The 16,861-nt window shown below is 34.0% G+C and overlaps 1 protein-coding gene across 13 annotated transcripts in view; it reads left to right on the forward strand.

The window, feature by feature from the left end:
* LOC124299489 (phospholipid-transporting ATPase ID) overlaps window positions 1-16,861 on the forward strand; it is a 122,346-nt gene that overhangs the window by 94,376 nt on the left and 11,109 nt on the right. For 10 of the 13 annotated variants that reach the window (XM_046752704.1, XM_046752703.1, XM_046752710.1 and 7 more), the window contains 8 exons: window positions 1-643; window positions 1,757-1,936; window positions 3,694-4,435; window positions 5,746-5,938; window positions 11,372-11,517; window positions 11,697-12,049; window positions 13,622-13,847; window positions 14,744-14,979. In XM_046752704.1, the coding sequence (XP_046608660.1) occupies window positions 1-643; window positions 1,757-1,936; window positions 3,694-4,435; window positions 5,746-5,938; window positions 11,372-11,517; window positions 11,697-12,049; window positions 13,622-13,847; window positions 14,744-14,979 (2,719 nt within the window). The remainder of the gene's footprint in view (window positions 644-1,756; window positions 1,937-3,693; window positions 4,436-5,745; window positions 5,939-11,371; window positions 11,518-11,696; window positions 12,050-13,621; window positions 13,848-14,743; window positions 14,980-16,861) is intronic. The other 3 variants (XM_046752709.1, XM_046752708.1, XM_046752711.1) reach the window with 3 other exon arrangements.

The following is a 16,861-nucleotide window of genomic DNA, read 5'->3' on the forward strand; positions in this document are numbered from 1 at the left end:
ATACTCACTGGACAATGACAAAGTGATCCTAAGGGGTTGCGTATTGCGTAACACCCAGTGGTGTTACGGGGTTGTAATCTTTGCTGGCAAAGATACAAAACTCATGCAGAACTCAGGGAAGACCAAGTTCAAGAGAACCTCGATAGATAGACTGTTGAATCTTCTGATCATTGGAATAGTGTTTTTTTTGTTATCACTGTGTCTGTTTTGTATGATTGGTTGTGGAATATGGGAAAGCCTAGTTGGACGCCATTTTCAAGTTTACTTGCCTTGGGATTCCCTTGTGCCCAGTGAGCCCTTGGGTGGTGCAACAGTAATAGCGTTGCTGGTCTTCTTCTCATACGCAATAGTCTTGAACACAGTGGTACCCATCAGCTTATACGTTAGTGTTGAAGTGATTAGATTTGTTCAATCGTTCTTAATTAATTGGGATGAAGAAATGTACTACGAGCCAACAAATACGCACGCCAAAGCTAGGACCACAACACTAAATGAAGAGCTTGGTCAGATAGAATATATATTTTCAGACAAAACGGGTACGTTGACGCAAAACATAATGACTTTTAACAAGTGTTCAGTGGCCGGCAAGTGCTATGGGGATATTGTGGACGAGACAACCGGAGAAATTATCGAGCTGAGTGAAGTGAGTTATTTTTCTCTTTTCACCTTTTGTATAAGTCGCAGTTTCGCATCATTCCATTAGTCTATAGACCCTTTGCTTACGTTCGCATTTTTGTTGCTTTTGAATATTTTCCCTTGTTGTACAGTTCAGAATAAAAACAAACATGTTTCATAGGTACGAAAATAATATTAAACTTTTACATAATTTTTCTACTATGATTCTGATTGGTAGAAAAACGTATACCCTTTTTTGACAGTTTTCATGCTAGAAAGCTATTATTGAAGATATAAGTTGATGCAGAAGAATTGAATGCTTTGTGAAGGTCCTAATTTGATCGGTGTACAAGAAATAAAAATATAAAAATTTAATGATGCCCTGGCAATAGGATTATTTCAAAACTGCAGACAATATTTAGACAATCTAAATGTCGTTAACAGCTGTACACAATCTTAATTACATGAAATAACTATGCCAATTCATTTAGAATCACTTTGGTGATGATTTAATTCTTTCAAATTGGCATTATGTACAAATCGAGCTGAATGTCAGCAAAGTTTTCAAGTCAAAGCTACTTTTACACACTTGCATCATAGAGAATTCGAAACTGTTCGGTATTGCATGGCAATAAGGCTAGTATCATGTCTTACCCTAAACATACACGAGGCATTTCATGTACGGAGAATCAGTAGAGTCCTGGACGTTTTGCAAAAAAAATTCAAGTCGTTAGTCTTTAAGAAGGGACCTACCGTCTGGATAATTGAAAACAAATATCTAAGATCCAACTGATTTTTCCACCATGGAATAGCCAGCATATAATATACAAACATGCACATATCTTGGTAGTTTCATTGAAGAACTCGGCACTAAAAGAGCTCTTGCTTACCTTTAAAGTCTAATTTCAAATGTTTTAAATCCAATCAAATAATAGCTTACAATCATTGGAACAGCATTCAAGACCAGCGTTCCAATGAAATAACCATAACCAAAGAAAAAAACGATTACTGTGTTGATATTATTACTAGTATATGTGAGATGAAGTAAATTAGAGTTTTCCTAGAAGTATTTTTGCTGCCGAGGTCTCCAATCGACTTTGCATTTTGTGCATATTATTTAGCATGTGTGTGCTGCATATAGACAGATAGAGCTGTGCAGACCCCAAGAATGCAATGGAACAATGGACAAGAACTCGTTCGGCCAATTTATTCGCCTCTTAATGGCGTTAACGCACGACTTCTGGATCAAGCTGACAGAATATCAAGCACAACCCCGGAACCCGTTATCAACGGTCAACCTAGAACTGCACCTTCTACTTCAGTATGCATGCTTATGTCAAATATAGTAGCTATGTATATGCAACACCCTTACGAAAAATTGCTACTGATTTCATTACTGTCATGGAATGTGAGGGTTCATAAAATATACTTAATACGTCAACACTATTGATTGTAACAATTAATGAATCATCAGCGAACTCTATAAAGTCTAATAATGCAGACTGCACGGTACTGGAACTATCAATACTAACTGATACTCAGGGCTGGGTAATATTTGAAATTTTTTCTTTTTAATTATGTATTTAAAATGTAAAACACCATTTTGCATTTCTCATTTCACTTAGATTCGAACCTACATTTTATATTTTTTACTTTAAATTAAAAATGTATTTCAAATGTATGCATGTAGCTACTTGTCAAATGTCTCTGTTTAAATGGATTTTGCATTTTTTCCAAAATGCCATGACCAAGATTCCAAAATTATTCTTTCCATTTGAAATTCATTATATTAGAATTTTCAGGCCTTCATTTAATTTTATCGTAATGAGAGTGTATTTATCAATGCAGCAAACGTTTTGCTCGAATGAAACAGTGATTTTACAAATATCTCGACGGAATCGCGCGCCAAAATCTAGCATGTCTAGCTGTAGTTTTTATACAGAGATATTAAAGCGTTTTGAATAATATGTCGCAAAATAAATAGCGTGTAATCGAGCGCTTGTTATGTCTTTACAATAACTACAACTAGCTAGATCTAGCAAGAATCTTCAAAACTTCACTTTCCATATTCTGTTTTAAATACATTTATGAAAGCCTTTTACCCAGCCTTGCTGATATCTTTTCAGAGGCAATATAGTTATATATTATCCATATTATGATTAACATTGATAGAATTACAAAAAAACGAAATATCTGTCGAAATTTATTTACTAATAGTTACTTCATTACCGTTACATACTTCTTCGATTACGCAGTAGCAATTTCCCGTAAAGATATGATTTTTCATCTGTCCTGTGACAAATCAGTACAACATCAATCCTGACATATTTTCATATGTAATAATTCGTACTGTGCTTCTCTTTCTCCCTTCGTTTTTCCTAGAACTGTAATATTTGTCCATTACTCATTCGCCTGGTTTTGTGATATCTTTTACTTGTCCGAGCGTATGTTGAAATGCTTTAGTGGTGTATGTTATTTGTTTGTTGTTGTCCTCACCTGACATAGGTACGTAAGTTTCAGGCTTATTCTTGTCTTTCTAAAATTACAGCACGTATATTTTCAAAACTGTATTAGTACGTATATTTTCTCAAATGAGCCTTATCAGGATACTCGACGTTATAAAGTCATTAAACATGCCAATATACAAAACGTAATGAGCATAATTAGGGATTTCTTTCTCTTCGCATTCAATCATGGTTCCTCTCTATTGATCTTCTTTGTGAAAGTAGTGATTATTGAAATGATATTGAGTTGAAAAGGAAACCTTAAGACCCTGCGTTAAACCAAACTTGAATGCTGTCAAAGCACCGCAGCTAAAAAACACAAACTTACTGCCTTAGAATTTAACGTACCTGAAGTTACAGCGCCTCCAAATGTTTACGAATTCACCTTGCACAAAAAAAAAAAATTCTCTAATAAAATGCTCTTTGTTTGAAAATGGACAATTTAAGTATCGAAGGGTTTCTTGATTTTCATGTAAATTCTTTCAAAGGCTATGTGTATCTCTAACTTGTTGCGTGTCTTAAATATTCAATGGAAAACTAACTGTTTGAATTTCAATGACTCACAATTTTGCAGACTTCACCGCCATTGGATTTTTCATTCAACGAAAACTATGAGCCTGAATTCAAGTTTTACGATGGTACATTGTTGGAAGCTGTGCGGCGAAATAATCAAGATGTGCATAGTTTCTTCAGACTCCTTGCACTATGTCATACGGTAATGCCTGAAGAGAAAAGTGGCAAGTTAGAGTATCAGGCACAATCGCCTGATGAAGCTGCGCTCGTTTCCGCAGCAAGAAACTTTGGATTTGTTTTCAAAGAACGATCACCTAATAGTATTACAATTGAAGTAATGGGAAATCGTGAAGTGTACGAGCTGTTGTGTATTCTCGACTTCAACAATGTGAGAAAAAGAATGTCTGTTATTTTGAGGAAAGACGGGCAGCTCAGGCTGTATTGCAAAGGCGCAGACAATGTGATTTATGAAAGATTAAAAAAAGGTAGCGAAGATATCAAGGCCAAGACACAGGAGCATTTGAACAAGTTTGCTGGCGAAGGATTGAGAACATTGTGTTTATCTGTAAGAGACTTGGATGAGAGGTTTTTCAATAACTGGAAGCAACGACATCAAGAAGCTGCTTTGAGTCTCGAGAACAGGGATGACAAATTAGATGCCATTTATGAAGAGATAGAAAAGGGCATGACTTTATTAGGCGTCACCGCAATCGAGGATAAGCTACAAGATGGCGTTCCACAAACTATTGCAAACTTAGCATTAGCTGGGATTAAGATATGGGTTTTGACTGGAGACAAACAAGGTAGTGAAAGCCAAAGTAAAGAAATTAATACATAATTTTTACAGCATTTTGTGGTAAAACCATTTGTTTTTGATGAACCGCTGTCATAATTGAACCTAAATGACAGTGCACTGCATAATATTGATTTTATTAAAATATATCGTAATCTAGTGGAGAAAATTAAAACCAATGGCAGTAGGGTTTGCAATGCACTCTATTGGTAGCAGCCTATCACAGTTTCCAATACTCACAAAGAAGCGATAATTTCCGATTAATAGTTCTTCCCATTGATAGACCAATTGCATAGCTCTAGTTGAAAATATGTAATATTCTGTATTTGCTGAAAAAGTAGTTCAGTAATAATTAAGTACAGAATCGACGTCATTTGTATAGTTATCAATTGCTGAAAGATGGCGAGTTCAATCATTTAGGTATCTGTGAAATAATATTAATGTTATTTAATGTTTGAATGACACTGTTAACCAGCCAATTCCGACCCATTAGTCCATCAATAACAAATTTTTTTATCAGTATTAGTCATTTTATTATTTAAATAAAACAACCAAGCATTCTTTGAAGAAATTTGACATGATAGAAAAGTAAAAAGAAGCTTGCAGATGTTCAACATTCGGGTGCCTCATGAAAAATATTTTTTTTTTTGCGATTACGCATTTCATGAAACCATAGTTCATCACATAATATTAAATCTCCAGAAAGGGTAACGCGGTGCGATTTTTTTAAGCAGTGACGCATCCAGATATTGTATTAATACGACTTAAAAAAATCACTCAGAGTTATTCTTTCTGGAGGTTTAATATTATGTTACGAACTATGGTTTTATGAAGTGGAGGATCGAAATTGAAAAATAAGTTTTTTTTTTTTTTGTTTTGAGGCACCCTGTTCTACATCTTCGATCAGGATGAAAACAAAATTCTCAAAAAAGACGAACCTTATTGTACCACAGTCGAAGAAGTGCCTCCTATGCATATAAGAATATGTGCAGTAATTTGTAATTTATAAAGTTTCATAACTTCGGCACAAGTTCCCGATATTTGTCGAAATTTTTGCAGTGATTTCATAGATAATCAATATACTTGTCGTGACTTTTTCGATAACTTTATTGCTATTTTCCAATGATTAATTTTTTTTTCCCCAAGCCAATAATTGTATTCATTTTCTCGACTCCAAAATGTCGACTCCCTGGTTGGAGACATTTTTTGATGTATTAAACTTGAATTGTTCTTTTTTTAATTACATCAATTGCATTTTAAGAGCAAACATATTTCAAGGGCGATGAACCTCCTTAATGTGACTGATGTATACTTTTACAGAGACTGCGATCAACATTGGTTATTCTTGTCAGCTGCTAACGGATGAATTGACAGACGTATTCATAGTAGATGCGACTACGTTTGATGGTGTTGAAACTCAGTTAACAAGATTCCAAGAAGCAATTAAGACTGCGTCAAACCAGCAAAGCAGACCAGCACTCTCCATTGTCACATTCAGGTGGGACAAGGAAAGGTCAGGCAAATGAAAGAGACGGAGCATAATTTTGATGATTTTTTTACGTATTATTTACAGTTCTAATACCGATTAACACTTTTGTTAACGATTCATACGATTCACGTTGAATGTTGCACTGTGTTTTGTTTATGTAATGCTTTCTCTGTGTTGTTATCTAACAAGAGGAAGTCAAAATCTAGGAATTTCACTTCCATACACTCTGAAAGAAAAGTAAATCTATCTCGTGCCAGATATGAGTTCTTCAAGTAGAATTTGAACGGAATATCAATCAACTTGTACCATACGAGTTTTGAACAAATTCCTCCGCAGACCAAATTCCGAATTCATCATTTTTTATACTAATTTCCTACTAAACTGTCAAACACAGTGAAAAATCATCCCGAACAATTGGTAATGCTGTAGAAGCCCGTTTATACTTACGTTTAAATAAGCGCTCGGAACTTCTTGTAAATTTGCGATTAGGGAATACATGGCATTTGTTTTGCCAGAAAAACAGATTTGTCATATACTAAATTTATTTCGAATCTCAATATTTCTATACTTGGCAAAAAATGTGAAAAGTAAATCCAGAAATTGTTAAGGAAAGTAAAAACCAGAAGACAGTTGTAAAATATAGTTCTTCAAAGTTAACATTATCGTCTTATAAACATGTCAACGGTGATCAAGATTCATTAAAAAAGTCAATTTGAGTCAATGATTAAAGTGACTAAAAACTGGCTTGAAAAATCTCTGCTGTGTATTTTAAAGTGTTTCTAATACAACGTATCACTAACGCAATTATATTAAATTCATCTCTCTCATTATTTTCTCAGCAAACACTTAGGCATTTCACTTGTGAATATTACATAATCTCACTATCTGGTTTTAATATTTGTGCAACACTTTTTTTTAAATTAGTCTGCCAGGATTACATCAGTTGTACTTTAGACTCACTTCTCGTGGTTGTTGTAAATTAGTCGGTTCGCCAACTCTGATAGAATCATTCAATTACCTGTCGACTGCCTGACTTCTTGCATTACCAAATTTGTTAACTACTCATAGTTTCCAACACTGAATTCTAAATTCATAAAGAAAAAGTAAGAAAGACCAATGAGTCACACAATCGCATTGACAGAACTGTGTTTATTATTTGGCTAAGATTAATCTCCAAAACTGATCTGTCTTAACATCATTTTTGTACAAAAGAGCTGTTTTGTAAATTAGTCTCCTTACCTTGTCTGACAGATATTGACAACTCGTTACTTTACCCAGCTTATTCAAAATTTTACAGGATAAGATTAGTGGACAATACTTTCACATAAAAAGAATTATAAGAGTCCACGACAAGAACTAGATCAAATTATTCCATGAATTCAAGTTTTCTGAATGCCGTATTTTGCCCTGATCAGATTTATATCTTCTTACAGAGGTGTTTCCAAATTAGAATTCAGACGTAGACTTCCTTCAGCAAGGTAGTATCATGGGACCAACTGAAAATGTTTATGTAAATATTATCGTAGTCGTAGGGTGGTTGGGGTTTAATCGCTCCATGCAAATATCTAAGAAATGAAGAGGGATAGAAGAAAAAGTTTTATACAAAACTAAAAATTGAAAGCCAATTCAGAGAATGAAGATTTTTTGCACATTTTTTCGTTTTATTTATTTATTTCTTTCTCTTATTGTAACTCCCGCATTGACTCATTGGCCCTTACCCTCGCCAAAAGGTTTCTTATCATAATTCATGATACAAATCAAAATCATCACGAATATCGTATCATTTGAAACTCGTCAGTTTTAGTATCCACATCAAAACTTTTCGTTGAGGGTTATGGATAATAGATACGTGTAGAATCTAAAGTTAAAGAAAAAGTATGAAAAAAACAAAGTCCACATTTTTTTTCTTTGCATTTTCGAATTTGTATTTTTCTTCACTATCAGCAGCTGGTAAAATGTGAGTTCCGTATCTATAATGAGACATCACTGGCATAATCTTAAAAACGTAAGAATCCACAAGTTATTATTATTACAATTACCAAATTAGCATCATCTTTCTCCCATGAAACAAGTTTTGTAAAAGTATCTGTCTTACATCTCTTTCGTTTCTGAAATATTCATCTAGGGCGATTAACAACGACCATCTTTCATAACTTGACCATTGAGTGCAAACCAATTACTTTCTTAATCATTTCTATTTTTAATTATTATTATCAATAATAATCAAATATAGATATTTCTGATGTTGGTAATAATAAATGTAACGCGAAATTTACTTTAAATGCTCTTCACATTTTCTTTCTTTGTTATAATCTTAGCGTAATTTATTGTGTTGTATCTCAGTTGTATCAATAATGTCTGCTGTTCGGTCCCATGATGATTGATATACAGTATACTCCATAATTTATTGCTCTCAGCGCTCTCTGGGTCGGGCTTTTCTAGATCTGGGGTGCAGAAAAGATCTCACTGTGTCGCGGTCACTCTTTTCCTCTATAGCAATGTCAATTACACCTGCGCATAGAGTACTGCATGTCACGAGGGTGCGGTCTAAATGAGCAAAAAGTTATAACGAGTCATCTGTTATTAGTATTTGAATTTTTGTAATCTATTTGAATCTTTAAAAATATCCTGGTGACACAATTTATTTTCTGATATTTATCTTCGTTCGGGCCTCATTTTACTTAATCTGAGACGGTATTTTTTCTTTCTTGCACAATATTAATGTCAAAAATAGGTTGATTTGGTTAATCTAAAACTTCGAATAATTGTTATTTCAACTAATCGATTAATCGAAATAACGAGATTAATTGAAAGGGCTAGTTACCGAATAATCGGAAAAACAATTACTAAAAAGTACCGACTCATCGATTAATTGGGCATTTCAACCGATTGTTTATACGATTATTCGGTTAATTGGAAAACCAATGAATCTAAGTCTAGAACTAATCGATCAATAGCACAGCCCGATAATTGGGATTTTTTTCTTTTCTTATGAACGTATACGAAAAAAGTAATCAGGTGTTTTCTATTTGCATTCTACGGACGAAATCAATCCATAGCTATCAAACTTTATCAATTAACTTCAATCAGCATTTAGCAATACGTATTTTAATATACAGTTTTGAATATCAAATGAAAAATAATCTCCAAATTGACTTCTTTTCTGAAGTTGAATGTGGTATTAAGTGATGGTTGTAAGTTCATACGTAGTTGACTTCGTGACAAGAAACCGTATGCAGGTTCCATGAATTCTTCCAATGTAGATTGGATCTTATGCGTGTCATGACAAACGTATTCATAGCTGATAAAATTTCGTCCGAGAGAATGAATTTCATTTTTATGAAAATGTTGAGTTAATTATTGGAATGCTTGATACTTGATACTCCCTCCTTCTCTTTCTGTCTACTTCAAATTAATCGTTATTACTAGTAAGAATATATTATTATTGTAATGCTTAATTCATGTTTTGATATGCTCATAAACATAGTTCGACATGTTGACTGAAGATAAGGAAAAGCGATCAGGTACGCTTGGGAATAAGTTCATTTTTCTACATTCACCGAGACTTTTATGAGATTAATTGATGTAAGTTAGGCAGTAATTAAAAAAAATCGCAATTTTTCTCTTGCCTCTACTCGGCAATACAAGATCTTCCGTCAATGTTTCAGAGGACTTCGAAGATCTATGCTATGAAATTTACATTATGTATTCCTTACACAAACTTTCTGTTCAAATTGAAATTTTGTAAACGGTCCTGAACTCTGGTATATTTTTATCATGATGGAATAATTTCACTTTTTTGTTCATAACGCTGATTAGAGACTTTACACTAAAATATACATGTACCTTAATGTCAGCTTGCACATGGATAATTGAAAAACTGATGTATAAACTTGCATTAGAGTATATTCCACTATATGGAAAGTTATACTATAGTGAATTTTTTCGTAATTGCTCATGTGGTTGTCAAGTTCATTTATCTCAATATAAACAATTTATCCCGTTATAGTAGAATGTGAATTTTTGGAATCTAGATTATCATCAGACATTTTTGACATGGAATGCATCTTAATTTTCTTTCTATTTCAACTCTGTGGAATGATAAATTTTTCTACTCTCTTAACGTTTTTCCCATCAATTTGGAATTTCGTAATTACTTGATCGTTAGTTTTCTTGTATCTAATAATCTATAAGTATTGTTGAAACAAATGGGTAACACCATGCCACTACAATGTTGAATGCCGGAAAGAAAATCTATTTGATTATGCATTCAATTCCGATGCAATCCAAAAACTCCGACTATTTTGACTATTTATTAGAGCCTACACATCGCTGATGTGGTAGCGCACTCTACATGCTATACCGGGCAAAACTATTCAAACATTTTTTTTCAACACCTGCTTGGAAAGTTCAATTTTTGAAGCCTGCATAGCCTGCGTAATGTACCACATTTCCAAACAGTGCGGCAAACGACGATGGCGCGTGTGCATGACTGAAACGATCGATTTTACACACTAGGGTCATCTTTCACGCATGCGCACTTTTCAATTACTCAATTTTACGCACTGTCATTACGCGTAAAATACTTGATCCCAATTTGTACACGCGGTCAGAAGCAACTTCTTTGCGTCTAAAATCAAACTTTCCTTCACAGGTGTTCGAAAAAATAGCGTGTGTCATACGTGCGGATTGGCGATATCTGACGCGTGTGATCAAAGCTCTCGTCTTGGTTCGCGCTGCGTTCAAAGTTATTAAAAATTACCCACTTACTGCACTTGTAATACAATGTACTATTACTTTATGCCAGAATAACGCCAGAAAATGTATTCCTAATATCAGTGGTAAATATTCAAATACAGCAATACATATTTTGGCACTTTTGATGCATCGATTTAATATTTTTTTGGATAATCGTGTTCGGCATTGCATGCAGAATTGCGTTAGCCACGATTTTTTTATGGTAACGATGCGTAGGCTCTAAGAATAGTCAAAATAAGAGAAATTTTGCTTCATCGGTAAAGACTGACCGTAACGCTGCCTCAAACTGCAGAATCAAGAACCAAAATTATGCATTTCCACATGTTTCAAAATGTATCTTGTTTTGCCATTTCTTTTTTTTTTCTGAACGAAGTAGGGCACCATGTGTAGACGGACATGAAGATCTCAGATTTTACTCTTGAAGTTATATTACAAATATCATAGAGTTTCTAATCTATGAATAGTTTATATTTTGAATCACAGTTTACTTTTGCGATAGTCAAAGAAATTGGCATAATTTGTTGTTAGATGTAAATCAATATTTACCGAGTATATTAGTTAGTTTTGTAACCAGTAGAATGAGCAAAGTTAGTTTTCAAAAGTAAATATTATGAATTTTGATTTCACTTGAAACTTGAAAAACCATCAAGAAAAGAGATAGGTTCTTTGCATTCTGAAATCTGTGTTTTCGACATGCAGTAGTGAGACCGAGTACAATGCCAACAGAGATGAAGAGCTCGACCAAGCGGAAAATTCAGGTTTCGCGATTGTTATCAATGGGCATTCACTGGTGCATGCTTTACACCCGCAACTGGAGCAACTCTTTTTGGATGTTTCAAAACACTGTGAGTTTAATTAATATATATCCTAAATAATATGTAGTAATATTGACGTTGTTTTATTGAATTACAATCAGAATCTAATTTTTGTGTCACATATATTCAAATTTTGAGAGGAACAAAACATATAATTTAGGTATAACTAATTGTGAATTGATTTGATTAAAAAGTTTCTTCCAACATAGGTAAGTCTGTTATATGTTGCCGAGTAACGCCTCTTCAAAAAGCAATGGTAGTTGAATTGATAAAGAAAAGTAAAAAGGCAGTAACCCTTGCGATCGGTGATGGAGCCAATGATGTTTCAATGATCAAAGCTGCCCACATCGGAGTTGGGATCAGCGGGCAAGAAGGAATGCAGGCTGTTTTGGCCTCAGATTATTCTATCGGACAATTCCGGTTCCTAGAAAGATTATTACTTGTTCATGGCCGATGGTCATATTACAGAATGTGCAAATTCCTTAGGTACTTTTTTTACAAAAATTTTGCCTTTACTCTCTGCCACATTTGGTTTGCTTTCTTCTGTGGCTTCAGTGCTCAGGTAAGATATATCCAACAGAACTTAGTTTTATATAATCTATTAAATTATGTCTACGTATATAAGGCTCAATGTTACTCTGTCCGTCCATCCTTAAGTTCGCTTATAACTCCTGAACCAGTTTCAATTCTGTTTTTTTTTCTATGTATAGTTACAACGTCTGGCCAAATTTTAGGCTATATTTTTGTTCAGCCAGATAGTTTTGAAGATATAACTATATTTGTTAATCAAGTCAGAACGAGATCACACACTTATGCAAATGCTAACTAAACACTTACAGATAGAAGAAAGTGACGTTCAAGAGTTTTCAATTTTTCACTGAGCTCTACAAAAAAGTTCGCGTTTTACCACAAGAAATATTTGAAAATATTGGCAGCTAGAGCCGGCACGGGCTGTTAGTAGCTAATATAATATTCTCGATATAGCTCGATCAGTATTATCTTGCTCAATTAGATGATGTACTTGTAGTTCCGATCGATCAAGCTCGGTGAAAACTTAAGTAGCCATTATTACGGAGCTTCAATGATAAGTTTCTGAGGAGCGAATAAAACTTGGGCATTTGAGAGTAAAAAGTGATGAAATTATGAATGAAAGTTACATTGATATATTCGTTTATTAATGAAACTCTTTGAAAAAGCTTGATCGATCAAAGTTTTTGGCATGTCGAGAGTATCTCAGTATAACGATGGTGACCTGTTTTTGATTCAATTAATCTCTTGTAACATTGAATAGAAGTAAAAGCGAATCTTATCCAAAAGTACTTTTGTCGCTGATTTTGATGAAATGTCAGAAAATCGGGTGTTTTTCCTTGGAGAACGGGAGCTTATGTCGAGAGAAAACTGTGAAAGTTAGCAGATTCAGCGTGCGACCGCGCATGTGCGAGCTTTGCCGTCTTTTCACGCAAGCTGTCGATCTGAAGCTTTAGCTTTAATACACGGTTTATAGAGATTACATGATTGATTTGATTTTTCTGTTGGGTCAAGCAGGTTTCAAATAGTTGATGCAGTGATTCGGGAAGGCTTAGCAAAGTTTTATTGCTTACTGACTAATAACTCATGACTGCCACGAGTCATTATAAGAATACAATTTCAATTGGCCGCATAATGCGAGCGAGTCTTACAGCTTTTGCCTCATTTTGAGTAAGTTGGCGCCACTGCCTTGCAGATGAAAATATTGCTGCGATGTGATCTCGCCTACAGATAAAGTTCAATTGTGCATGCACAGTCAGTTGTTAAACCTGCCAACTTTCACCATTTCCTCTCATTATGTTTGAAGTTTGTACTAATATTAAGAGAAAAGTGTCAAACTGGTGACTTACAAATGCTCTGTATACTTATGCGAATTGCGAGCTTTTCTGCTCAACATAATGTAATTTTACCGAGTCATTTGTTTAAGTTTTGAAATGATGATAGTAAGGCGAATATGATACTCTGTATGCTCCTTTGGTTGAGCAATTGTTCCCTAAGTTGAGCATTTGGGACTGAGTCTAACATTAATCTGATACTCTTTGATTGAGTATTGTGTGATTTAAATGACGTTACTTCAATCAATGCTTACACATAATTTTATTTACAGACTGTTTTCGACCCGATGTACATTTCCGTCTATAATTTATTTTACACATCATTGCCCGTCCTGGCAATCGGCATATTCGACCAAGATGTTAATGATAAAAACAGTTTACTCTATCCAAAACTGTACACACCCGGGCACCAAAATTTGCTATTCAACAAAAAAGAATTCTGTTGGAGTGCGCTACATGGATTCTTCGCCAGCTGTGTATTGTTTCTAGTGCCGTATGGTAATTATGTTTACATATTAGTCCGCCTAATTTTTTTATCCATTTTTTTTCAACTGTTGAAATAGCTATCAATAGTAATAAAATTGCAGTACGATGCTCTATACCTACTTAACGTTATTGGTCACTCTTTCTGTGGATGCAAGTTAAATTCTCTGAGTGTTGAAAGATTTTTATCCCAAGTTCTTATTGGATGATTACATTGTTAACACTTATTTAATACATGAAAGCATAGAGTTTGTTTGTTGATGGTCTGTAAGTGTAAGTTATGTTCCAGGCTATTTTTCACATGATTGTGATCCTTAAAATTTTTAATTCCATTTTTTTGATGGTATATTGCAGATGTAAAACATGACTAAAGATTATGAATTACGATGTCTTTGATCTTACATATATGAGCTTTCCAGTACGAGTAATTGGCAAAGTTCCAGGCTTAGAACGAAGATTTGCATACATTTTATTTGGAAAATTAAGCAACCACATTAGTATCGAAATTGGGGACGTGTTATAACAATATCGTATCCAAAAACGACATAATAACTGATCGTTTTTGTCCTTTTGGACGCATATCAAGAAAAAAAAGTTGCGTGCAAGCAACGATAACCATCTACCAGCTGTACAATGTCCCTTCAGCTTTGATGTCAGCATACGTTAACAAAAACAATCAGCCAAAACGCTACTCCTATTAGTTTGAATTTTCACCACTAATAGGCAGGTCACTCTTTGATCGATTCCAATATTATCTCAAACATGAGATTGCCATTGCAGTTTTGTTTCGAAAAAATGACCAACTAAAGTCTTACCTCAAAATGCCACGATAAATTATTATGCATAAAAAAATAAATGATCAGTCTCACACATCAAGCATTATTATCTGAAGCATCTGTATTATTTTCCAGGAACGTACAAGGATGGAGTATCACCAAAGGGTTACGTACTCTCTGATCACATGCTGCTGGGCAGTGTGGTAGCAACAATATTAGTCATAGTTGTAACAGTGCAGATAGCGCTCGATACATCTTACTGGACAGTGTTTAACCACATCATGGTTTGGGGCTCTCTTATTTGGTATTTTATACTCGATTACTTCTACAACTTCGTTGTCGGCGGCAGTTATGTGGGTAGTCTTACCATGGTATGTATCACAAACTTATCAGCAATCACCTGTGTATTAACATTCGACGGAGATCTGAATAGTTAAATATAATATGATCATGGCACACTTGCGAACCTCAAAATTCTGATCTTTCTATGCAAAGGATTAATTTTTATTAATCCAATGTCTCATCATCAAATCATCAACAAAAATTATTCAAAATTTATTTATTCACAGTCACTTAAACTGTGAACGTAACTTGTCTGAATTGAATTTTGTTTATTCTTAGGTCTGTTTGAATTATTTCTACAGAGCTTATCACCCAAAGATTATCTGTAGAAAGGATGAAGTGACCATTCCGCTTTAACATTGCAATATCTGCTTTATTACTCAAAAACTGAGCAATAACAAAAAATTTATCGCTACTTGATAAAGTTTTTTAGCAAATAAATTGATAGATCTGTGATCCTAATCATTTTTTACCGCATGTGAATATATTTGTGAGCATAGCGAGGGGTAATATGTGGACAATTCTCTAGTCATGAATAAATTTAAATCGAAGAACATAAAACTGCACATTTAGAATAAATACATGGTTTCAATCTTAACTATTTTAAGTGTATTTTAAGTATTCGTATAGGAGGACTGTTTATATGCACAAATCATACCTCTAACAAATATTGAATTTCAAGGAAAAAATTCCGGCTCTCTAAAAGTATAAAATATCGGGAATTACCCGTCGCAAAAAACAATGGATGCAATTTAACTCGATTATATGGCAAATTCGAAACAAAAATTTATTGAATTTTTCGCAATTCGAGTTCATCAACAAAAAAAGTAAAAATTGTATCATCTTAGATATGTGTTGTATTAATTTTTTCATCTGTGAATTTTTGTCAATGTAACAGCTCTGATAGATGTAAGAGAAATAAGTGAAACCCCAAAAACACTAACTTTCAAACTGGATGAAATACAGGGAGTAGGGAGTAAAAACTAGGTGGACTTTTGTTTATTTTTGAATGATAAGTGTTTTAACTTCATCTGGAAGTTATGAAGCATTTTGGAAAATTTGACGTGTTTATTCAACCAGACCTTTTTTTAAAATTCTACTGGAGGCGTGTCATGTTAACAGAAAAGAAAGAACGTTGAACTGGCTCAAGAAAAAAATTGGACACGTTTGACAAGCTTTCGGGCATTCTGAAAAAGTTTCGAATAAGACCTAAATTTATTAAAAAATTTTATTTTTAAACGTGAAGGTGAAGATTTAAAATCTGAATTTTGGATAATTACGTTTTTTTTTTTTTTTTTAATATCGAGTTTTAAAGAAAAATTTATAGCAATTGGAAAAAACGATTGAAACAGCTGAATCTAAGTGGCCACTCTGTAGAGCCAAGAGGATGCAATAGTCACTATTTATGGGCCGCATTAAGTGTTACTTATTTTGACTATTATCAGAATCTACGCATCACTGATGTAAAAATATGACAATCAGCGCAATTTGATAAGAAATGTATTCCTGTAATTGAATTACCACTTATTGCAATACTTTTATTCAGCATTGTATGTGGAATTGCGCTGACTGCGACACTTTCACATCAGTGTTGCGTATGCTTCAACAATAGAAAGAAGAAGTGACATTTTACTCAGCCAGTAAAGACTGACAAACTGTCATATATTTTAGGGGAAAAGAAATCAACTGTGAAATGTCGAAAATCCTATGGTATTTGAATAGAAAAACTCAATGACTTTGGGGACAGAACCTTGAATTGAGATAGGAACTTAGGAGTTTGGCTATATTCTTTCAAATTTATTTCAAGATATTTTAACCCGTGGAAGAAACAAAATTGGATAATTAACATATTAAGATTCACTCTGATATATATGTATATATACACACATTTCTTAGAATCACGCAGTCGCG

The sequence above is a fragment of the Neodiprion virginianus genome, chromosome 3 (genome assembly GCF_021901495.1).
Source record: "Neodiprion virginianus isolate iyNeoVirg1 chromosome 3, iyNeoVirg1.1, whole genome shotgun sequence".
Lineage (NCBI taxonomy): Eukaryota > Metazoa > Arthropoda > Insecta > Hymenoptera > Diprionidae > Neodiprion > Neodiprion virginianus.